This window comes from Thunnus thynnus, chromosome 15, assembly GCF_963924715.1.
Source record: "Thunnus thynnus chromosome 15, fThuThy2.1, whole genome shotgun sequence".
NCBI classification, from domain to species: domain Eukaryota; kingdom Metazoa; phylum Chordata; class Actinopteri; order Scombriformes; family Scombridae; genus Thunnus; species Thunnus thynnus.
This window is the reverse complement of record NC_089531.1, coordinates 2444745-2470151: the sequence shown is the minus strand read 5'-3', so window position 1 is coordinate 2470151 and position 25407 is coordinate 2444745. Positions and strand designations below refer to the sequence as shown.

Sequence of the window (25407 nt, the reverse complement as noted above, 5' to 3'; positions counted from 1 at the left end):
TTTATGTGAATGTATTTTAAATTAAAAGCAGTTTGTTGGGAAGACAATGAAAAGGGTTTTTGGCTTGAAAATGTAAAAAGAAGAAGATATTTGATGTAATTTAAGTACTTTAAGTTTAAACAAGTTTAAAACTATGTGAGTAAAATCGATATTAAGTCAAATTCAGCTTCTGTCTCTGATCTGTTTACTTCTTAGCATGCAGCAACGCAACATCTGTAACATCTGTAACATCTGTTCTTACAACTGTAAACTTGAATCTGCACCACCTCGCTGAGCTCCAAGCTGTTAAACTTTTAAACTTTACGGCTCCACAATCAGCTGCTGAATCTGAGAGTCTGAAGTCTTTAGTGAACGGTAGTTAAACTCTTCAGCTTCACCTGAGAGAGAGCTGAAGGGTTAAACAGAGCTCAGGGTGTTTATCATAAGATGTTTAATATAAGTGAAATATTCTTCACTTTTATTCTCATTCTTAAGAATAATTCATATTAAAATTTATTAAACTAGTTTTACTGGTGTGTTCAGTTGATTCAGAGTAAATCCTTGATGACTGCAGGACAGAAACTGTTTGGTGGAGGAAGTATTCAGATCCTTTACTTCAGTAAAAGTACCAGTACATCAATGTAAAAATACTCCATAACAAGTAAAAGTCCTGCATGAAAAGTCCTCCTACAGTAAAAGTACATAAGTATTATGAGCTTGATGTAGTTAAAGTGTTGCAGTAAAAGTACATAAGTATTATGAGCTTGATGTAGTTAAAGTGTTGCAGTAAAAGTACATAAGTATTATGAGCTTGATGTAGTTAAAGTATTGCAGTAAAAGTACATAAGTATTATGAGCTTGATGTAGTTAAAGTATTGCAGTAAAAGTACATAAGTATTATGAGCTTGATGTAGTTAAAGTATTGCAGTAAAAGTAGTGGTTTGGTCCCTCTGACTGATATATTATTATATATGACATCATTAGATTATTAATAGTGAAGCATCAGTGTTAGAGCAGCATGTTACTGTTGTAGCTGCTGGAGGTGGAGCTAGTTTACACTACTTTATATACAGTTAGCTAGTTTAGTCCAGTGGTTCCCAACCTAGGGGTCGGGCCCCTCCAAAGGGTCAGCAGATAAATCTGAGGGGTGGTGAGATGATTAATGGGAGAGGAAAGAAGAAAAAACAAAGTTCTGATACACAAATCTGTTTTCAGTTTTTGGACTTTTTCTCTAATCTTTGATTTTTGCTGAAATATTGGATCATTTGAACATTTATTGAAATGAAAGCATGTGAGAAGTTTAGAGGGAAAAATCACTATTTGGTGGAGCTGTTAACAACTCATAGACATGTGAAATGTGACCCCGACTACACACTGCTTTTTGTAAGACGTCAAAAGACAAAAAGGTTGGAAACCACTGGTTTCATCTTTAACAATGTGTTGTATTTTAAAAGCTTGTTATATTATCCATTGTGTCAAATCTTCATCTGAAAAGTAACTAAAGCTGTCAAATAAATGTAGTGGAGTAGAAAGTACAATATTTCCCCCTGAGATGTAGTAGTAAATTGAGTAAAGTGAGTAAATTGTTCATTAAGGTTTTTGTACTCAAAGAGTTGATAAAAACGAGCACTCAGCTTCAGTTTATTGTATCTTTATCAAATTCAACGCTTCATTTCCTACAAACATAAAAGGCAGCAGGTCAAACGCCTCGTTTCATCTGGAGGGATGGAATTAGAAAGATGTATTTACATATTTATGATTTTTCCATTTAAATAAAAAAAAAAAAAAGAAACAAGACAAAAAGGCATACGGTCACATCATATTTACATTGTTACCTTTAGTCACCACAGTTTCATGCTTTCACACTGCAGAAGACAAAGTGAATGATATCTGGTCTCAGATCAGGTCGGTGGTTCTTAACTGGTTCTGAAACTGAAACTCTGCCTCCATGATGGTTCAGTTTGTTTATTAAAGGAGCAGTGTGAAGGATTTAGGGAGATCTACTGGTAGAAATGGAATATAATATTCATGAGTATGTTTTAATTAGTGTATAGTGTAGCTTATAGTGTACCTTAGAATGAGTCTTTATATCTACAGAGGCCCGTGTTGCACCGCCATGTTTTCTACAGTAGCCCAGAATGGACAAACCAAACACTGGCTGTAGGGAGGGCGGGGAGGGGGGGATTTCTAGTTGGTTGCAATCTACAATCTCACCACTAGATGTCACTAAATCCTTCACACTGCTTCTTTAAGTGTCTCCTGTTTTCTTAAAGGAACTATTAGAGATTAGAGGTCAATCAACTAGAAAGTTAATCTGCAACTATTTTGTCCTTTTTTAAAAAAAAAAAAAAAAAAAAAAAAAAATGCCAAAAACTCTCTGGTTTCAGCTTCTCTAATATCAGAGATGTTTCTCATAATTTTACAGAAAAAACAATTAACCAATAATGGAAATAATCAGATTTTTCTTGGTTAAAATGGCAAAAAAAATTCCTCCATTTCAGCTTCTCACACGTGAATATTTGTGTTTTACTCTTCTGAAGACGTCTGAAGACATTTTAAGGCTGAAAAAATTAATCTTGATGCAACATAAATGTCGTTATTCTTCTTCTGCAAAGCCAGAAACCTGAAGAAAGTCAAACCTCACAAAAAACAAAACAAAACAAACTTCCTGTCATTTTTAACTTTGACAGTTTGAGGAAAGAGTGAAATCACATCAGTTAAGAACCGTCGACCAGATGAGAAAATATTGCTGTTATTATAAAAACAAACAAACAAATAGAAAAAAAAACAAACAGTTGCACTGAGTTCCTTTTTAAATCAAGAAAAAACAAGTGGTGTTTCATAAGATCAGGATTCAGTTGTTTCCACATTTAACTTCAACATTTCTTTTTTTTTTCCCTCTTTTCTTTACACAAAAAGTAACAATTCAATCAGTATAAAAAACAAAACGATGAGATTCACAAATATAAAAAAGACAAAAACAAACATGTTCAGGCCAAAGGGCAGAGGCAGCAATTCATGTCGTTATTTTTTTATATTTATATATTTTATTATAGTTTCCACAGAGGTAGGGTTTAATTCTGACTATTTTAGATCTGTTTACATCTGACGCTGATACGTCCAATAAACTCATTAATGAATCTTTTATATCTTTCTTTTCATTAACAAATTATCCAGGTAGTTTTTATGCTAAAAACGTAAAGAAGAGGATGATGATGAATGTGGAGTTTTAGATCTTTGATTGTCAATCTTTGTGTTTTTATTTTAAAGTTGAAATCTTAAAAAGGGGGAATCTCCGGCTATTTGATGTTGCATGTTCATAATGTTGGGGGACTTACAGGAGACACATTTTAAAGAAAATCAATCAAACAGAGGTCAAGATATCTGGAGTTTAAGTCCTAGAGATGTTTTCTATTATTTGATTAACTCTGAGTTGTTAAATACTCAGATTCTCTAAACTCTGAGCAGAAGAACTGCAGCTCATATCAGCTGACAGTAAATCACTCTGCCAGTAACTCGATGACAAAATCAAACTCGTCTGTTGTCGCTTTGTGTGTCCAAAGATCCTCTGTGAGAGAAGACGCTCCGCTCTGTTAACACACCGCTGTACAATCAGAGTGTTTCTGTAGTTCAGACAGAGTGAGACGTCTTCTCCGTAGAGTCATTTTTAATCAGGAACTTCAGTATTTTGATTAATTAGCTCATGAAAAGTCTGAAGGCTGCAGCTGTTATGTGATATGTGTTGATTGATATTAAATCAAGATTTTTTTTATCTGTAAGTATCAGTCAGTATCCCGCCATCACTATGACATCATCACAACCGTTTTCACACACTGAGCAAAACAAACCTCGACCGGTAAACTGATCTATATAGATGTATATAAAGTTGGAGGAGTTTTAAATGATTCAGATTTGATCAAACATATAAATGGCAGAAAAACAGTTTCAACAGCATCAGAACAAAAGACAAGAAAAGACGAAATAAAGAACTTCAGAAGCATTTTTTTTTTTGGTCAGAAAAACTGGTTGGTTGACGGTTTTTCCAAGAAATATTCAGTTGTCATATCTTTTCTGGATCTGTTTCAGTATTTTGAAAACAAAGTTAAAGGAGGAACTGAAGTTTCCTACAAGATGATTCTGTACAATAAAAAAAAAAAAAAAAATCAGTGTTTTTATATATTTCCATAAATATTTTGTATCAGGACAGAAGATCCTGAGTTTAAACTGTGAGTGAAGGTTGGTCCACTGAACTGAACACGGACAGAAAATATAAAAATTCACCATCAGCCTGTTTGTTTCATTATTCCAGGAACACACATCTTCTTTTTTTTTTTTTTTTGTTGTTTTACTTTTTGTTGTGAAAAAGACATAAAAGATAAAAAAAATTTTAAAAAAAGGTGACAAAAATAAACAAAATATCTACACAGTGAACATTGATATTTACAGCTATTAAATAAAATCCTCCGTTCAACACAAACATGATTCTCTGTTAAAAAAAAAAAACAAAAAAACAAAACAAAAAGGGAAACATGAGAAATCTGACGGAGGCCACGTGAAGCAGGACGTCTGAAGTGGTTTTTTGTTTTATTTGGAAAACGTAGAGCTGCAGCGATCAATCGATTAATCAGCTGATCGTTTGATAGTGGAATGATCGTTTCAGTAGCTTCTCAAATGTGAAGCTTTTATTTGTCACACATGATAATAAACTGAACAAAGCTGCAACAATAACTCGATTAATCAGCAACTATTTAATTGATTTCTGAGTCATTTTTTAAAGAAAAAAAAAAAGTCAGAATTATCTGATTCAGCTTCTTAAACGTGAATATTTTCTGGTTTCTTTCGTCTCTATGACAGTAAACTGAAGATCTTTGAGTTGTGGACAAAACGTCATCTTGGACCTTGATGTACCTGTTATAGACTTAACGATGTAGATCAGAACCAGACACTTAAAGATGTCATGTTGGACCTTTTTCTCACTATTTTCTAACATTTTATAGACGATATTGATAATGAAAATAATATCCTGATTACACATCGCAGTGTTTCCTCACTGAAAAGCAGCTTTAGTTGTAAATATCTGATTCTTCAACTCGCTGAAAGCAGCCACGTTTCACAGCTGACAGGATCCTGCTTCACGCAGCAGCCGTCAGCGCCGACATCAAACGTCCAGACTGCATGTTTCTTCTCTTTTTCTTCTCTACATGTAGTCTGATTATAACCGAGAGTAACGACGACAACACAACAAATATACAAACTCCACAGAGACCGGGACTGAGCGTGAGGCCGTCAGCGCTTCGTCCTGCTGCAGCTGCACAGTCGCGACCGTTTCATCCGTGTCAGGACTTCACCTTGTTATTAATAAACGGTTTTATTGCTGATCTGAATGTCTGAGAACAGACACAGTGCTGATTGTGTAGATAGAAAATTGCAAAAGACATCGATCCTGTTAATCTTTAGAGTAGAGCTGCAACGATTCATTAATAATCCATCCACAGAAAATGCAACTATTTTGATCATTGATTCAGTGTTTAAGTTGTTTTTTAAGCAAAAATACCAAAATATTAATGGTTGTTTGTTCTTAAATGAGAACATTTGCTGCTTTTCTTTGTCTTTTATGATTGGAACTTGAATATTTTATGGTTTTGGCTCCATTTAGATATTGTAATCATCATATTTCATTATCTTCTGATGTTTTATAGATAGATTATCAATAATGAAAATAACGGTAAGTTGCAGATCTACTTTAAAGATTCTAGTTGCAGCTGTAACTGTGCAGCTCTGCAGCGCCGCCGGACGAAGAGCAACGGTTCATTTAGGAGTTAAAACCGAAACAAACCGATGAAACAAACTTTCAGCTCATCGTCTCTGAGCTTCACCTACGAACACCGCGCTGACCGCTCCGCACTTCATTCAAACGGCACATTTTCACAATTAAATATTAAAACGCAGCACCGTTTCTAAGTGCAGTGTGCTGCCGTGTCTGCATCCAACTTTCATTTTTAGGAATCTATTTTTATATATTAGGATATTTTCTTCTAAAGAGGCTTTTTTTTAAAAATCTTTTCAACCCTCTCTTGAGGTTTTAAACAGTAACTGCTTCAATTACTGATTAAAATCCTTTTCATATGTGTTTCATGGAGGTTTTCCTGAATTTTCACTTTCCACAAACTACAGGAAACTCAACTTTTGCAGGACGAAGCGACGTGTATAAGCCAGAGGAGAAATGTTACCTGATGTAAAGATGATGAGATTATTATTAAAGAAATGTGTCTCAAGGTTTAAATGTTCGTCTTGGACTTTGTTCCAAGCCTCAAACCTTTAACTGTCACCTCTTCTTCCCAAAACCGCCTGCCTGCCTCTTCTCTACCCATCATCTGCTGTGATCGCCACGGCGACGGCTAATCAGACCCCTTCCGATTGGCTGATGAGATATTCCGCTGGCCGTCGTCGGACAGGTAAAGGTTGCCGCTGAGACGATGACGATGAGGAGGAGGACGACGAGGAGGGGTGATGCTGGTGACGTCCTCGGAGTGAGGTGTGGTTGCCGTGGTGATGGTGGGGGTTGTGGTGGGCGGAGGGGGGAGGCGGAGGCGGGTCACGGAGGGACGGGGGGACGGCGGAGGACTTGATGGGGACGATGCGGGTGTCCATGACCTCGCAGTCGACCTGCATCATCATCTCGTAGCCCTGAGAGGAATTATAGAGACTCTCTACGGACAACAAGAGGAAATAAAGTTACACAAACAGTTTCAACAGAGTGATTATCTTCTCACACCTTCTTAAACATCACTTTCAAAGACTTTTCAAGGACTTTCCAGGGCCATTTCCCTCAAATTCAAGGACCCAACACGGCATAGTTTGAGACACAGATCAAGGTTAATTACTGTTACAATAAAGACTTGGTCATTGGGTCTTTGGGGATATATCAGAAATGTGTAGGTGTCTGTGTTTAATTGACAGCAGCTGAGGGGGCGTGTCGGTGTCTGTGTTTGATTGACAGCAGCTGGCAGGCTGATAGTTACACCGTATGAACAGAGACAAAGTAAAACAAACAAGTAACGACAAAACCAACATCTAACGTGTCCAAAGTGACGTCTGCAGGAGTGTTTACAGGCTGTTCAATGTGATACAGCTGAGCAGCTAATTAGCTAATTAGCTATCTAGCTGCTAACTGACGTTAACGGTGCACTTTTCCCTGGTGAATATTTGTTAGGTGACTCTTCAACAAGCTGAGCTGCAGGACAACATGTGCGTTCATGTTTATAAGTTAGATGAGAAGGAGACTTTAGCAGGAAGCTAATGTGGGTTGTTGTTCAGAGTCTGTGGCTCTTGTGTTGTGTAGCAGGATGCAATCAGGCTCAGTGTGACCGTCTGCCGACGACAGAACACATCAGTGATGTTTTTCTTAAAAGGAAACACAGGAGAAGTGATTTACAGAGCAGATGTGTTGTCAGACTCACCGTTAACAGACATGGCCGGCATGACCAGAGACATTTTGGGTCGGCTGGTCTTATTGTGGCTGATGGCTGGTAACAACAGGTGGTCCTGTTTGGAGAAACAGAGGAGACATTCTGGTTTTATTATGATGGAATATTAAACAGGACAGTCTTGTCTTGTGTGTATGTGTACTACTCATCGCACTGTGGGTCACTTGTTTTTTTTCATTTTGAGCTTGATATGAGGATATACTTCTGCTTCCGGCTGTTAACTTTTAGATCTTTGAGATCCCTCCAACGTGTTTTACAGGGTAACTTCTTTGTCGTCTTCTTCAAACTTCAGTCTGACTGAATGTGACACGTCAAAGGTGTTTGCTGTTTTCCCCACACTGACACCTCAACTTGCTGTTCTCATGTTTAAATTATTGTCATCTGGGAGCTTTTAAATAAATCATATCTGTCGTTTATTGAGCTGAATGTAGAAAATAAAAACAGCAAAACCGAGAAAAACTCATGTTCCACCTTTTCTTCCACTTTCAAGAATCCTGTCTTAATATGCAAATGATTTTAGAAATGATCACAAAGTGTGAAAACACTTTTTATGACTGAGACAACAAAAAAAAACCAAGTTAATCAAATGAGGAATACTGTCAGATAAACACATTTTAACTGTAAGGGTTTTTTTTTTGTTTTTTTGCATCTCAGGAGGATTAGTTGGTGTTGAAGCGTTGCAGAGTTTTTCTGGTTTGTCCGGATCGAGCTGTTGAGTCACTTCTCGTGTTGTCATACCCGTCTGAAAGAGACGACGTAGAAGGTGTCCTCTCTGCGGTCGATGGCATCCAGGAAGTCGCTGTACGTGACCTCAGGACCAGCGAGCACCTGCAGCTGACTGCAAACACACACGGAGACGTCAGGTTCACGGTCACGCTCAGACCGAACGCTCAACACCATCACCACCACCGTCTGAATAGAGCTGCAACTAGTGATTATTATAACAATTTATCATTTTGTCTTAAATTTCATAAAGTGTTACAGTTTCCTAAAGTCAAAGGTGACATCTTCACATCTTGTTTGCTGTCATTACATCATCACATCTGAGAGACCAGAACATTTCAGATATAATGTAAAATGACTCTTAAATAAAAAGACTTTTACTCTTCACGAAATCTGTCAGCTCAAATCTTTTCTCCTCATCAGCTCGTCTATTTCAGGAAATTCTTACAATATGATATTAACGTTTTCAAAATATGCAAGTTTGTGGTTTGATAAAATGTTTTTCTTTTCATCCTTTTTTAACAAACCTTCTAAATAATTATTGATTTATAAATTATTCCTGTTTTTTTTTCTCCAATCGTGACTTTTTTGTTTCATCCAGCGGAAAGAAACACGCTGCTTCACTTTTCACTCATTTTTCGATTACATAACTGCACCTGAAGATGAAACTTTCTCTCGTTTCTCGTTGCCGCTGTAAGAAGTTACAACAGAAATTAACTAATATCTTTTAACAGTAGTTTATTGTTTTTTCTGGTTGCTTTGTGTAATAATCACCTTTCTATGGAGCGGTGCGCCTGGATGGGCAGATATCTGGAGATGTTCGTCTTCCTCAGCTGAGCTTTCTGCATCAAGTCAAAAACAAATCAGTTCATATGAAATTAATCTGATGAGTTTATCTCCAACAGACACAATAAACAGTGACTGCATTCAACACATTAGGCTTTATGAAGAGAGAAGAAGAAACAACGTCAGTATTAACAGGAGGATGAAGATGAGTCTCCACCTGGGCGATCTTTGCCTTCTTGGCGATCTTCGGTTTCCCTCCAGACTTCTTGCGGTCGATCTGGTGTCGGTGAACCCAACCTCTCAGCTCGTCCGCCAGCCTGAGGATGAGGATGAGGAAGAGAAGGAGGAGGGTCAGAGAAGAAATCGACTGTCTGAAAAAAAAAAAAGCGAACGTGTGAAGCCGAAGCGTTTGACTGACCGGAGAGACTCGGAGCGGTTAAACTGTCTGCAGTCTGACGAGCTGAAGTAACGGTCGATGTCCTGCAGAACCAGATCCTTCATGTCGCTGAACACATCACTCAGGTTCCTGCGACGACACGCCAAAAACACAAAGATGAATCACATGTTTGAGACGTACGGTAACATTAGTCGGTGAGTTACACGTCAGCGTTTAGAGGAATCCAGCAGAGAAACATGATGACAGTTAAGAGTGACTGAACCAGTTCTGTTAAACTGTCGTCTGCTTTTCTCTCCAGTGGTTGGAGAGCAGATGATGAGATAACCTGTGTTTCATCAGAGCCGTGAAGCTGCTGCAGCTCTTTTTATTTATTCTGGCTCAACTCTGCAGCACATAAAAAGTTTGTTTCAATTTTCTTCCAGCATTTTGCAGGAAAAAAAACATGCTTAAAATGATAAATTGTCCCCGAGGTTCATCGCTTCAGTGATAAATGTCAACAACAACAAAGTCACCTGACTAGTCGTATGTTGTTTACTTACAAAGTTTGCTAATGAACGAGCTACTCGCTAGCTTGCAAATGTTCAGTTCTCTCAGATGCTACACTTCCCATAATGCACCTCAGCTTTGTCCATGTTGAGGAACCCTGATGACATCACCGTGACATCACCAGGGTTTTTTCCTCAGACTTTACAGAGCACATTATACAACTATGAAGCATTAACTGTGTGAACGTGTGTTTTAATTGAGCTTTAACTTTTATTTACATATGTTGCTTTTTATTGCCTTAATGTGTTTTCATATTATGTGTTTTATTGCTTTTGTTTCTTATATTTTATATTTGTATTGTAATCTTTGGCCTGTCTTGTCTAAATAAAAGTTCAAATGAATGAAACTGATCTTCATGTGTAAAACTGGTGAACTGCTCCTTTAAAAAAAGGTTTGTTTTCTTTTCTTCTTTCTTTATGCTCGTCTCCGCAGCGCTGACGTCCAGACACAAAGTGAAGAAGAAATCAACGAGGAACATTTGAAGTGTTTTTTGGTGTAAATCTGAAGTTTAGTGTCTGAACTCAACGACTGGTGATTTCTGGTGTTGAGCTGATTCGTCTCACCTGAACTGATACGACTCTTGTGTGTATCTTTCTGCGTCTCCGTCCTCCTCCGTCTCCGTCTTGTCCTCCTCTCTGCTCGGAGGTTGAACAGACGCCTGTTGTTGCTGTTGCTGTTGTTGTTGTTGTTGTTGTTGTTGCTCCTGTTCGATCTCCAGCAGCCGTCGTCCTGTATATGACACCACACCTTCCTGTAGGTCAGTCGACAGCTTCCTGTCTGTGATGCTGCCGGATGAAGACCAACAAAGATACACTTTCATTTGGTTGTGTGTCACTGTTGACATGGAGATAAATCACTGTTTGTATGTATCGCTGCTTATATAAAACACTTTAAGAGTTCTGGAGACTTTATTTATGAAATGCACCTTTTTTTTAGGCCCTAAATTAATTTTCCAGAAAATATTATCAGTCATTTTAAAGACCAACATATATTATTTATATATTTAATTTTATTAATTTATTTATTTAATTTATTAAATTAAATAAAAAATTTTAATTTAATTTTTTTATAAATGTTATTTTATTTATATTTTTAAATATAATATTTTTTTAAAAGTGTTTTTCTATAATAAATATTTTTTGTATTTTATTCCTCATGGATGATAAAGAAGAAACTGATTTTTTTTTGTTGTTTCTTTGTTTTTGACTTGACATGTGACTCTCAGACCAAACAGTAAAAACAGCTGATTTCTCAGCAAGCTCTGAGTGGACGCTATCTTCCCACAATGCAATGCGCAGCGGAAACGGACGAGGGTAAAACTGCACACGCAGAGGGCAGCGATGACACGCCTCATAGCGGTACAGCTGCTGGAATATCATCAAAAGAAGAATAAGAATAAGAAGAATGAGAATGAGAATGAGAATGAGAATGAGAATGAGAATGAGAATAAGAAGAAGAAGAAGAAGACGAAGAAGAAGAAGACGAAGAAGACGAAGACGAAGAAGAAGAAGACGAAGAAGACGAAGAAGAAGAAGACGAAGAAGACGAAGAAGAAGAAGACGAAGACGAAGAAGACGAAGAAGAAGAAGAAGAAGAAGAAGAAGACGACGAAGAAGAAGAAGAAGACGAAGAAGAAGAGCAGATGAGGAGGAAACTGAAGAAAGTGCTGCAGGATACCTGACGGGTCCGAAGCTGAAGGTCATGAACAGCAGAACGGCCATGACGCACACGGCTCTCTTGTTAGTCGCAGAGTCGCTGCCCTGAAAACCACAAACACACGAGATCGACTAGATTTAAATGAAGCTCTTTGTTAATAAAATACTGAATATAAACAGACACACGTGGAAAAACATACACAGAAGCAAAAACACTCAAAACATTTAACAGAAAAGAGAAACTAAACTTTAAATGTCTTGTGTCTTGTTGTATTTTATCCTGTTATAACTGGATTCTCTCCAGATTTACTCGTGTCAATCATTTAATCTTTAATGTTGTTTTATTTAGTGATTTCCAGCATCAAAGGTTTACAGGTTTCTCCTCCTGCAGCTCAGTCTGACCTTCATCTCTCTTCTTCTCTGACTGATTTCTTCCTGTTCAGAATCTCTCCTTTAATCACAGCTTTTACTGATTTATCAGAATATACTGAGTGAAGAACTTCAGAACTCTATTTGACTGAAACAAAATATATCACAAATCAGTTGATTAGTCGAGCAGCAGAAAATGAATCAGCAACTATTCTGATAGTTTTTCAAGCAGAACGTTCGCTGGTTCAAAGCTCTCAAATGTGAGAATTTGTTGCTTTTCTTGCTCATATATTACTGTAAATGAATTATTGTGGAGTTTTGGACTGATGGTTGGACAAAATAAGATGTATTTAAAAATATTTAAGATCTTGGTTATTTAATATCTATTTAGTATTCAGTGCTTTTGAGGACTTTGCAGAGTTTACAACTTCACACTGAGTCGGTTGAAGCACTAAAGGCGTCGTCGTCTCCTCACCTCTTTCCCAGCCAGTCTCTCCCTCAGCGCCTGGTTCTCCCTGCGGAGCCGCTCGTTCTCCTGCTGGGCCTCCCTGAGCTGGGCCTCCAGGTTCTGCAGGTACTCCTTCTTCTTCTTCCTCGACTGGCAGGCCGACTCCCGGTTCTTTATCATCCTCTGCTGCCGCTTCAGCACCTTCATCTGCAGGAGGAGGAGGAGGAGCGAGAGAGAGAGAGAGAGAGAGAGAGAGAGGGGGAAGGCGGAGGAGGGGAAAGATGGCGGGCGGAGTAGAGAGGAGTAAGGAGGAGGAGGGAAGAGAAGAGGAGAGAGAGAACAAAAGTAGAGTAAACTAGAGTTGAATAGGTGTTAGATAACGTGACACCCTGAGGCTGAGACTCTTCATATATCACAACCTTTATGTAAGACAGCTGCTGCAGTCTGTTACCAAACTTCCCCTCACACGTGTCCGTACAGCGCACAGTGTTTCTCACTAAATCTTATATATATGACTCCAAACAGGCGGCTGTCTGCAGCACTGCTGTGTATTTTTTCCAGATTGATTACAATGATTGAACCTTAGAAACAGATACAGACACCTGACCTGACAAGAGTTGATTTTTTAGTTCAGCCGTTTTATCAAAACTAAGGCTCGTCTCAAACTTTAAACAATACTTTCATACCACATAGAATGCTATTTAACACCATTTTCCACTCATATACATATGTCATACAGGTCTAAACCAGTAGACCTACAATTATTTATTAAGTACATGAATTTATTGACATTTTTATCTACACTTCCGAGCTGTAAATAACTATAATTCCTAATAATATAATCAATCAACTGGTGTGACGTGGACCAGATAAGCAGCAGAGAATGAATGTAATAACCATCTCTTATTTATCATCTTTTGGTTTTGATTCACTGCTTTTATCAGCAGTTATAAAACCAACATCACAGAAACAAACACAGATGTATCTGAAGCAGACTTTACTACTCGTCTTAGTTTTCATTAACTTTATGTTATGGTTTTGTATTTATATGCAGCTGTCTTGTTGTAATTATTAGTTTTCATTTGTCTGTGCTCTTTGCTGTTATTCTGTATTTGTTTGGATTTTGCTTTGATTGTTTTAATGTTAATCTTGATATTTGAATGTGTAGATCACAGGAAGGTTAGCGACTATAGCAGAAGCTAAAGTGGATCCAATAAAGACCTCCATCTTTCCTTATTGTATATTATATCTCATCAAGCCAAACACTGACACACTCAGCAGTTTGGTATATTTTGTTAAATAGAAAAGACTTTAACCATGTTTATATTTCCCAAACTAAAGTAATGACAAACAGATTCTTTAGTTTGTGTGTCTGGTTGTGATGTGATGAACCCTACTCACATCGATATCGTTCGAGTTGTTGCCGGGTAACGTCGTGGTCGCTGGGACGATGGGTTTGCTGGCGGGCTGGGCCGTGGGGCTGGAGCAGTGCTGGGGGATGCTGGGAGAGACGGGCTCCATCTTGACGATGGCTGGAGCCGAACCGAGGCAGACGGACTGAGACAGAACGACTGGAGGAGGAAGGGTTGACGTTACACTTCCTGTTTACATAGCTGGTTGCTTCTTATTGGACGGCGTTAAAAAGATGTTTCCAAGTAACCGATAAACACGTTACTAACATGTTTCTGTTTCTAATATTTTTGCACATAAAATCGACTAAACTCTCTCTCTCACCAGGTCTGGTCTGGTCCATGGAGGGGAGGCCCTGCAGTATGAGGGTCTTGGCCGGTGCGGGGGTCTGGGGGACGGGGAGCGAGGTGACGCACACAGGTCTGGGCTGGATGGGAGGTTTGGCGCTCAGGATGGTGCTGGCCTTCAGCGTGGACGAAGGCAGGACTGAAGGAGAGACGTTAGAAATAATCTTTACATCTGAGACACATCGCATTTTTATTCTGATTTAATTAAAGCAAATCAAACAGTAGAATAACATAAACATCTAATATTAGACATCTAGTGTAGATTTTAGACACTTTTGACTGCTTTACACTATTTACACCATCAACACAAATGATGACTGAGGCTCCATCATCATCAAAACAGCATTTTATCATCTGAGTAACATCTGTAAAGACTGATAAACACACGCATAACAAGCAGGCTGGAACACTGTAACACTGATCGACTGATCAATACAATAAATCAGCTACAATTAATTCATAATTCTGCTGCATGAGTGCTGACTAGGACCAGACGGAGAGGAAACATTACACCTAGTTATCAAAAAACTACACGTTATCCCTCACAGCGATGGTAGAGCTACGTTAATTTGATAAATCACTCATCTCTGATCTCTAGGGGAGGTCAGCTGGGACGAGACCCGACCCGGGTTAGGAACCTACCGGTGGCCTGCGTCTGGATCCCGCCGATGACCGCCGGGATCTGCGTCGTCAGCGGCGTCTGTAGCTGCGTCTGCGTCACCGCGGTAATCTGCGTCTGCCGCGGGCCGACTGCCGACGTCGCCACGGTGACCTCCATGGATCCCAGCGGAGGCGACAGCACGTCTCCGTACATGTACGGAGGAGTCGGAGGGTTTTCACCTTTGACTGTGATCTGGACAGCGGAGACTCAAGTCAGATCGACGTGTCTGCAGCTGTTTTTGTTTGTCATTTTATGTGTTTTGCTGTGTTTAATTTTACAGCTGGTTGTGATCTGAATTAAGTCTCGTTAACCTCAATCTTTGCTTGTCGTCTTAATTTGTTACTCGTCTTTGTTCAGTTTAAGCCTGAAGAACGAGCTGCTTCATCGTAGGAAGTTAAAGAGTAACTTTAAAGTCCTTGTTAAAAAGAAGATGTTAAACTACTGGAGGTCAACTTGTCAGGGAGTGTCGAGTTACTCTTTAAGCCTTCACTGAAGATACAAACAGGCAGATATAAGAGAACATGAGCTGCTCACTGATCACTTCTTCAACTTATCAATAAAAATCAACTGTTTATCAGCTGCTCTAATAATGAAAAATTACAAACTATACTAGAGGAAATAAATGAGTTGATTCCTCTCAAACTTTTTAACTTTGTATTATATAAAAGTATATTTTTACTCAGATGTTTTATTAGTCATTTTAATTTTAGATTTTCAATTTTTTTTTTTATCTTGAAAAAATATGTAATTGTTTTTTGTTCTTTTCACTGCAACCTTTGGCTAAAAAGGGAAATATGTTTAATCTGCTGTTCAGTTTATTTCATACATGAAGGACTTTTTTCCTTTTTTCATTTCAGTAACAATGTTCTGAATTTATTGTAAATTCATGTGTTTTGGCAATACTGCATCATCTGATTATAGTCGTGACAATAAAGCAGCCTGAATGTGAGTCTAATAAGCCGCAGCAGCGTCTTTCAGAGTCAAACTCAAACATAAACACACCTGTGGGTCTGGAGATGAAGCGGAGCAGTCGGACCCCAGAGAGGAGGCGGGAGACGGAGGCTCTGCTTTCACCTGGAACACTGGACACAAACACAGGAAGATGAATTATTATCATTACTCAATGCTGAAAGCTGTGACAGCTTTGTATGTGATGCTGAAGTTGAAATAAAATCCCCCCCCCAAAAAAAGAGACACATATTTTAGCGTAACTGTTTTTGTTCGATAGATACATTGGGTTTGAAAATACCAGAGAAGAACTTACACATTTCCACCGGTAAAGCCTGAGCAATGGTCATCTCACTTTTTATCACAGGAGCGTCTCCTTCAGACAAAACGACAAGACACACAGACAGGAAACAGTGAATATATCAGCATCACCCGTGTCCTGCCACCCGCTGGTTAAAGTGAAGGGGGTTAGCCTCGAAGTTAGCGACGATGGGTTAGCCTGACCTGACCAGGCTCCCTTAAGATGGACTGACCTTTAAGGTGGACCTGCTATTCTCATTAGTGACAATCTCAAGTAGCATCACATGACATGGTTAATGGCTAATTATCTGTGAACTCCCTCTGCTCTTCTTCATGCTTCTATGAGCCTTTTTTCTGCCTCTTTCCCAGTCGATGATCACGGAGGCTGCGGTGGAAATGAAAGTTTTCACAGCGTTTTGGGTGCAGATTCAGGAGGTTTATCTCCGCCCAGTTACTGCAAGTTACAGTCGAATCAAGTGCACCTGCAGAGCAGCCGCCCCACACTAAGCTGATATAACAGCTACACGAGTCGCGTGTTTTACCTGTGAGACTCGTGTTTTAATGCTGTTGTTCGTTGTTTGTGATGTGAAGAGGAAGAGAAATAAAAAGTTCACGTCCTGGTATCGGTTCGGTTATAAAATCCAAACACACCGCGGAGCTTTGACAGCGCCGCCAGCCGGAGAGACCATCGTACTGGACGGTAGAGACACTGGTACCTGTCTGTTTAAACAGGAGTTTAACTGACTTCACTGCACTATTATACTTACATATATATACACACACACACAGTAAAACGCTGTCTGAGATTCAATCAATCAAGTGACAGAATACATATTTAAAAATGTGTTATTGAAGCAGTTGATGTTCAAGTCAGCTGTGTAAAAGGTGACTAAAGGTTTTCCAGGTCTGACGGCCGCTGTGGCAGAAAACAAAGCGTCTCATGTTTCACAGACGTGAGGACGCTTGAGGCGTGAGAGCGGAACGTTCCCAGTGTGTTTCATTCTGTACCTGTGAGCAGATTGTCGTCAAGGTGTTGCCATGGCGACGTGGGGTTGTCAGGATCGAGAGTGAGCACGAGGTCGTTGTCAAACTGCGAGAGGTTGGGAGAAGAAGAAGAAGAAGAAGAAGAAGAAGAAGAAGAGGGAGGAGAGACAGAGAGGGTGGAAAAAGAAGTCAGGAGGAGAATTAGACCAAACAACTGCTGGATTAGTCAGTATGTCAACACCTGTGTGTGTGTGTGTGTGTGTGTGTGTGTGTGTGTGTGTGTGTGTGTGTGTGTACACCTCCTCCACTCAGCCAACCGACAAACAATTAGCCTGATTATCTTCTGATCCATCATCTGTACCTACTGATGGTTACAGACCTGTCTTTTCTCTGCCGGCTATAAGATACACAATGATTCATTTTGGCCTGACAGTCTGTCTGTGTAGGTGGAGGAGTGCACACACCCACACACGCACACACACACATACACACAGACCCAATGACTTCTAACCTAAAGGCATAAGGATGTCAAGGAAACATTGGACAGGATTAAAAATGCCTTTTAAGCAGCAGTCACAGAGAGAAAATGAATAATATTGGAGATTAAACACCTTTCTTTTTATTTTCAGATACAATCAGACCACCTGAACCTGGACGGACCATCCTCTCTTCTTCTGCTAGTAACCATGTACTAAGTTCACAGTTCAGTATGTACCTCAGTTTTGGGGTCATGGTTCGGTATGATTTTGATACAGTAGGAAAGGAAAAGAAAGGTAAAAAAAAAAAACATTTTCATTTTGATAAAATGTAAAGATCCATCTATGGCTCATTGGTCGTAACTATTACTCAAACAGTTCAGTTGTTCTGCAGTGGAACAAGAAAACAACCTTTCTGTTTCTTACGAGGAGTCAGGACACCTGCTGACAGCTGTGTTATGCTGATTTATGCTCTAACTGTATATAAAGTAGTGTAAACTAGCTCCACCTCCAGCAGCTACAACAGTAACATGCTGCTCTAACACTGATGCTTCACTATTAATAATCTAATGATGTCACGCTATTGTTTCACTACGGAGCATATGTTATGGGTCTTGGCTAAGCTAACATGAGCATACTAGTTGTTCGCTGCCAAAACGTTCCAGGTGGAACTTGTGCTCTAGAATTATTGTTCTGCATGTCGGAGTAAGTGGGTTATTAAACTATTATGACAGATATTGTTTGGGTCTCAGAGCGCATGGACCGAACCGTAACGTTCGTACGGTAACGGTTCAGGACGGATACACGTACTGTTACACCCTTATAGCCCACTATCTCTGAAGTCGTATCTCTTAAGTCGTATTTTTGGGAGACGCTGTTTCCTTTAAGCTGCTCTCCTCTTGTCTTTCTCTTTCGTATACAATCAGAGTCTGAGTTGGTCAGAAATGCCCCTAAAAATGTGTAAAAATATGTATCTGGACTTGTCTGACCAATGTTAACTTTTACTGTTTTTTTTTTTTGAGAACTATTAATTTTTTTGACATAATAGAAACTTAAACTCTGCTTCAAAATGTGTTAATTATAATTCACACATATTATTGCATTAGATTTAATAGATTTAATTACAGATTAGGAAATTAAGATTTATTAAGTTTTTCATGATGTGTTGGTGGAATTGCCATTGGCGACAGAAATGAGTGAATATTCAACTTGTAAGTGCGTAACTTTCAGATATTCAATAGAAATAAAATTAAATTATCTCCCTTTTATTTGAAGGTCAGTTTTTTTCTCCACACAAAAGGAATTAATTAGTAATCAATGCAGTCCTTCAAAAGAGCACCGAGGATGCTGTTTCTTTTGAAACACGCCTTGAAAAACTTTTACAACTCTGTCAGGCAGCTGTTGCTCTACTTCTGCCTCGTTGGCCTGCTGACCGCTGCTGCTGCTGCTGTTTTCTCTCGGTCTTATCAGATAGTCGTGATAGTCGTTCATGCATTCTGGACGTTGTCCTTATTTCTTTTTTTTATGGCTGAGAGCTGAAAGCTCCAGAAAGAGCAAAGACCGCCAAGACGCCTCAGCCACGAGCCAAACCACACCATTTGAATATATATTATTTTTATTGTGTAGTGAAATCTTCGTCTAGAGCTCCATGCATCCAACCCTGCAGCCACCGAGACTGAGACGCCTCCCTGCTGCATGTGTCCACTACGCAGCCGCAGCTAGTCTGAGACTGGACTCAAACTGCTGAAGAAGTGCTGAACCAGAGTGCTTCACTCAAACTGCAACATCCTCATCATCAGTCTTTCATCACCACGGAAACAGCAGGAAAACCATCTACCATGGTTCTGTCTCAGAGATGCAAGAGCTACTAAAATTACATTTTCATTGGCTGTAGGTAGAGTTCATTCATTCTGTCAGCAAGAACTTGTTAATTTAATTTACACATTCATTCATTTTAGTTGTATATAAGTATACATACATATATATATACATACATACATACATACACACACACATATATATATATATATATATATATATATGCTTAGTGTTTCCCATTCATCTCCATCCGTCAGTAGTTAAATACATATCTTGGTTTGTAGCCAAGTCTTTGTATCTGTGTATTCCTTTATATCACAGATGGAGCTCACTATATTCAGAGTTCATGACGTTCAGATATAAGACTGATTATTTTCATTTAATTATTGTTCCTCCTAATTAATTAATTAATTCATTATTAATTAATGGAGGTGGTGCCCCAATTAACCAGAAGTTAATATTCATTTCAAGGCAGAAAAACAGAAAGTGAAAATGTCCAATTACACACTGAACAGTTTCAGAAGGAAGTTCAGATTTTATGGCTTAAACTAGCCATTATTTTCATTATTGATTAATCTGTCAATTATTTTCTTGATTAATCGATTAGTTGTTTGGTCTTCAAAATGTCAAAAAATGGTGAAAAAAAATCAACAGTCCACAATTCAAAGATATTCAGTTTACTGTCAGAGACGACTAAAGAAAAACATTCACATTTGAGAAACTCAAAACGATTAATCGATTATCAAAATAGTTAATTGCAATTAATTTACTAGTTAGCAACTAATCAACTAATCATTGCAGCTGTAATTGATATCATATGGTATCATTTGCTGAGTGGAACTCTGAGCAGCTGGTGATCAGCTGATCACAGACGTCAGTAGGATTCATCCTCTGGGGAACCTGAACATCTGTCCAACATTTCATGATAAACCATCCGAAGGTTGACGAGATATTTCACTCTGCACCAACAGACAGATCAACAGACCCGACTAAACATGTTATTTTACTTTTCTTTTTGGTGGCTGTAAGCATAAAAAAAAACCTGCCAGGTAAAGATTCCAATTTATCATATTTTTCTTGTATTTCTACTGAAATGGCAGCGCTGGGATTGAAAAGACAGTAACTAAGTGAAAGTATCAGACTGAAGCGTGTGAAGGTGTCAGTTACACTCTCAGTCCCGGACAGAAAGCAGAGCTGTGAGCTGTGACACTTTCTTTTGTCTCACGTACCGACGCTTCGTATTTCATCCCTCGGCCGAAGTCTCCGTCCTCTCCCTCCTCCATGCTCTCGCACTGGTACAGGCAGGCATCTGAGGAGAGACACAGCGTCACATTTAAACACATGAGAGAGAGACTGACCGACATGCAGCGAAGAAAACACAAATATTTATCAATCCAGGTTACCCTGAAATACATGAACACACGCTAGAAGAGACTGAGAGGACCGGATGAGGAGTTTTAAATAAAACAGCACAAACGTGATTCAAGCACTGATGTTACTCAATGTATGATTCAAGTTACTTGACATCAATTTAATCTGATTTTGTGGCAAATACAGGCTCCATCGGTGGATAAAAAACACTTACTACAGGAAGACGTTCACTGAATTTCACAAATTGTTTATTTTTATTATCAATGAGTCTGTTGATTATCTTCTCAATTGATCAGTTAGTTGTGAAATATGTTGATCACTGTTTCTCAAACATGTTTTGTTCTGACCAGCAGTCCACAACCTGAAGATGTTCAGTTTACTGTCACAGACGACTAAAGAAGCAGAAAACATTCACACTTATTGACTCCTGACACTGAGCTGAAGGTTGGTTGTAATACGTGATGTGTATCTGCATGATGACATCACATCCACAGGTTTTGCATTCACACCTGGTGTTAAAGCACGTTCTTGTTTTCTCAGCTGTTTCCTGCACTGTGATCAGAGCTCAGTAAGTAAATTATTTAGGAGAAGCTGGCGGCTCGTCAACAAACATCGCTGATTGAGGGAAACCGCTGCCACAAATAGTTTATTCTTTGTAAGGGAAGACTTCTAGCGACTGTTGCTACTTGTGGCTTTTCCAGAGCTTGTTCTAGCCGGCTGACACCCATCACCACACCAGCCTGACCTCCCGATTGTACATCGGTGTTACAGAGTTCCTCACAGAATGAATTAGTGTCATAAGCTGATACGAGCTGCTGTCCAACACGTTTGTCACTTTAACCATCAAAAGCCATAATTAGTAGCGGCTCAAACCGGCTGAATGTTTTCTACTCTGATCTGATCTTTGTGAATGTCGGAGTGGAACAAGTCTGTGTGTTTCTGAACTCAGAGTCCCTCGCAGCGGTTTGCCCAAATTATTTTTCACATTCACACACTAGAAGAAGAGCAGCGCTGCGACACCGGCAGGCCGAGGTGAACGGAGAGGACACAGAGAGGATCTGACTTTTCTTGCTGTTATATGAAATATGCCTGGATCAGCCCTGTTATCGACCCTTCAGACTGGTTTGGGACGTCTCTTTATATAAAATATTGATCCTCTTGGAGGATTTTATCCACCCCTACGTTCAAGCTGCATCTCTGTCGATGCAACTGCTGACACACAGATCTCTAACTGATTTACTGCTCTACATGTTTAACATCACTCAGCCTGGCTGTAAACGCGACCCTGTGTGCCATCGTCTCTCCCATCATGCCTTGCGTGTTTAAAGCAGGTACGGGTGAAAACAAGTCTGAACTTTGAAACTAAACTAAACTGTGCTTTTTATTGAGCCCACATCCTGTCAAAAGGTGCGGGTGTGAAATGAAGTTCTTTCACAGCAGCGTGTGGTTGATCGTCGTCGGCTAATATCGTTTTCACACGTTGGCGCCGCAGATCAGTGGAAATATGACACACAGCTGCACACGGTGTCAAGACTACCACAAAAATTCATGTTTGAAATATCCTTTAAACAACCGTCTCTAAATATCAATAATATTCTGATATATATGGTGTTTTAGAGCCCAACAGTCCACTTGTTCAGGACAGGTGGATTTTTTTGAAACGGATGCATCTTTTCACCACAATACGTCCGACTCAGACTGTAGGCTGTGTGTGTAGTAGTGTTGTCGTGGTGTTAGTCAATTAATCGACTGAGAGAAGATTAAACAGCTGCTATTCTGATAATCAAATAATTGTTTTAGTTCAGCAAAAATGGCCCAAATTTGCAGAGGATTTGAAGCTTGACTGAGTCTTACACAACAAACTGAACTGAATCTTTGTGGTTTGGATTGTTGATCAGAAAAAAACTAGATACGTAAAGACGTCAGCGTGGTCTCTAGTCAGACATTTTATTGACAAAAAAGATTCACAGCTGATGAAAATGCTCATTTCAAATGCAGCTCTAGTTGGTTTTGGTCTTAATCTCTTAACACTGAAAAGATAAAATAACTTTTTTTTTTAAAGTCCTCATCCTCAGAGCTTTCTGCTGTGTTTTACAGCTCGTCTCTATTAGTCTCACTGCTGCTGCTTTGACCCAGTTCTCTCATGAGGATCATTAAAGTTTCATCTAATCTAATCGAGTTTATTGCCTGACTGCAGAAGACCGACAACAGGGCAGTAAAATTCCTTTTGTCAACCAGTCACAGTAGGTGGAAAATCTCACCGTTCTTACTGTTTGTCTGCTGAATCTACTTAAAAGAGCAGAGAGAACTTGTAGAGATGGATGTTTATCTGTCCAGATGGCTCATTGTAAGAAACCAGGAGCAGCTAGCATTTAGCAGCATTTAGCAGCATTTAGCAGCATTTAGCAGCATTTAGCAGCATTTAGCTGTGTGTGATTGGTTCTCACATCGCAATAATCAAGGTCTCATTATGAGATGTAGGTTAACTCTTATCTGCAGGCCTGTGTGATAACTCAACATTATCACTTATCTTATGCAAGAACGTTATTGTTTCGTTTTGAGGTTTTGCTGGTACGACTCTTCCACGTCGCATTCAATGAACTCTCTCAACTGCACGAACTGTGTCAATCTGTGCTTTCAGCCTGATGAATGGTAACTGTTGAACGTTTTGATATTTCATCATCAGCATCATCGACGCCCCTAAAATGTCTGTATGAGGCGGACAGCCGTGCGCAAAGTTTCATTCACAAAAATGTTCCCGAAGAGTGAAAAGAAGAAATCAGCAGACACATTTATCACAGTCAGTAGTCGGATTAGAGGAGCGGAAACAACCGGAAAACATCTTTCTGAATCAAAACGCTCCGTGACTAATATGAGAGGCGTCATGTGACAGTCAGAGAGATATTAGAGGAGAGAATATTACAGCTTACAGTAGGTGATGTTATACTGTTTACTGCTGCTGACATGTTGCCTTTAAGTGGCTGCATGAAGAAACTCAGTAAACTTGCAGCCACGATGATGATGATGATGATGATGATAATCGTGACTCGTACGACATAACGGAGCAGCGGCAGGTAAATCCAGCCCTCCAATAAAAATATTTGTCCCATTAACAAAAGCTGAAGTTTTCCCTCTTATAGATGACATCAAATATTTTACATGTATCATCATGAATCTACAGTAGATACAGATGTAAACACAAGACTCATGATGAATAACAAAAGGTAAATAACATCATTTGGCAGATCTGAGCAGAAGCTGTTTTATGAACAACATGTCAGGATGTGTTTTCACGCGCCGGTATGACATCATCATCACCTCCCCATTCCCAGTAAGCAGCGCTGAGGAAAACTGGCCCATTGTTGAGCCTGACTGCTGACCCCTGTAATAGAGGATAGGAGGAGAGATATCACACTCTCATTGTTCAGTTCTACACGCTGCATTGTGAACTTTAACGCAAGTAAAAATGAAGACTTGAGAAGCTAAATAGGTGCATGTCAGACAGATTCAGCAGGTAAAACCAGATAAGGTTTGTAGTAGAAGCACAGTTGGATTAACCTCCTATGTTGTTGGGCCCCTATTGACCCCCACTATACACTCATTTAATAGAAACACCTGTGCAATCTAATGCACCCAATAAACTAGCTCTAGTGCTTCTAATATTCTGCCCCCCTCATGTATGTTAATGGAGTAGACAAAATATTAAGAATATTAGGATTAGGAGTGAATTACATCACCAACTACAACCTCAATAATAAACATAAAGTAGAATTATCACCTTTCTGACGATGGGTGTTCCTAATAAAGTACTCAGTGAGTGTATATGATAGTACTCTCAACAATTTGGCACTTATTTAACAATTTTATACACAGAACAATCAATGGATTATTAAAGAAAGTAATAGTTGGTGGCAGTCTTGCAGTACTCTTGTGATGTATGAACAGGAGGAATGATTACAGAGAGGAAAACCTCTTTCACTGTTCGTTTAGGCTCCTGACTGTTGTTTTAAGACACTTGAAAAAAAAAATTGTGAATCTGTCCTTTAATGTGAGATCACGCTTCCACCCACTTGTGTTAAAGATAAACTGACATATCCGGGTCTGCAGACTGAGGAAGCGCACACACATCCACACTTAACCCGCGTGTATCGGTCAGCTAACTACCTTCAACACCTCATTTACTATAAAAACCATTTTATATCCAAAACACACACACGCTGCAGGTGAAAGTGAACCGTTAAAGACGTTTTAACGGGTCGCATCGTTATCCACACAGCCGTTATCGCTTTATATCGTTGACATATGCGTTTATTTCCCTTTATGGAGGCTTTAGATGATAACTTACCCCAGTCTTCGCTCGTCAGGAGGTTATCAGCGAAGAAACGAGTGTCCAAATCAGACAGTAAATCCGTACTCATCGCCACACAGGCGGAGTGTTTGGAGAGCAAGATAACAGCTAACGTTAGCTAAACAAACACAGACAGTACAGTCGCTAGCTTTACCATTAAGATATCTGAATGATATAAGGCGTGAATAGCATTTATAATACAAGCTAACTGAGAATTTTCTAAAAATGTAAGATTGGTATTTTTGTTTCGTTTGTCTTTCCGGACGATCTATCGGTCCTTCCCTTTGGCTTTTAGTCTCGCATATGACAAACAAGGAAACGTACTCTCTGAAAAATCCCCGCCCACTCGTAACG

At 39.3% G+C, this 25407-nt stretch overlaps 1 protein-coding gene across 1 annotated transcript; it reads right to left on the bottom strand.

The window, feature by feature from the left end:
* Positions 1-1614: 1614 nt before the first annotated feature.
* Positions 1615-25353, bottom strand: atf6b (activating transcription factor 6 beta). The gene is made up of 17 exons (XM_067611832.1): positions 25051-25353; positions 20564-20643; positions 17065-17146; positions 16073-16132; positions 15811-15890; positions 14790-15000; positions 14125-14286; positions 13792-13961; positions 12418-12597; positions 11596-11678; positions 10482-10703; positions 9394-9501; positions 9193-9292; positions 8964-9031; positions 8205-8304; positions 7440-7524; positions 1615-6689 (listed from the first exon to the last, which is right to left on the bottom strand). The coding sequence occupies exons 1-17, from the start codon at positions 25121-25123 to the stop codon at positions 6382-6384; spliced, it is 2172 nt and encodes a 723-aa protein (XP_067467933.1). The 5' UTR covers positions 25124-25353; the 3' UTR covers positions 1615-6381.
* Between the last annotated feature and the right edge of the window lie 54 nt (positions 25354-25407).

Coding starts and splice junctions, on each gene's coding strand:
- atf6b (XM_067611832.1), bottom strand. CDS start 25,123: ATGAGTACGGATTTACTGTCTGATTTGGACACTCGTTTCTTCGCTGAT. Junction 14,287..14,789: donor GATCCAGACGCAGGCCACCG/GTAGGTTCCTAA, acceptor TCTCTCCTTCAG/TCCTGCCTTCGTCCACGCTG. Junction 9,502..10,481: donor CAAGAGTCGTATCAGTTCAG/GTGAGACGAATC, acceptor GTGTCGTCGCAG/GAACCTGAGTGATGTGTTCA.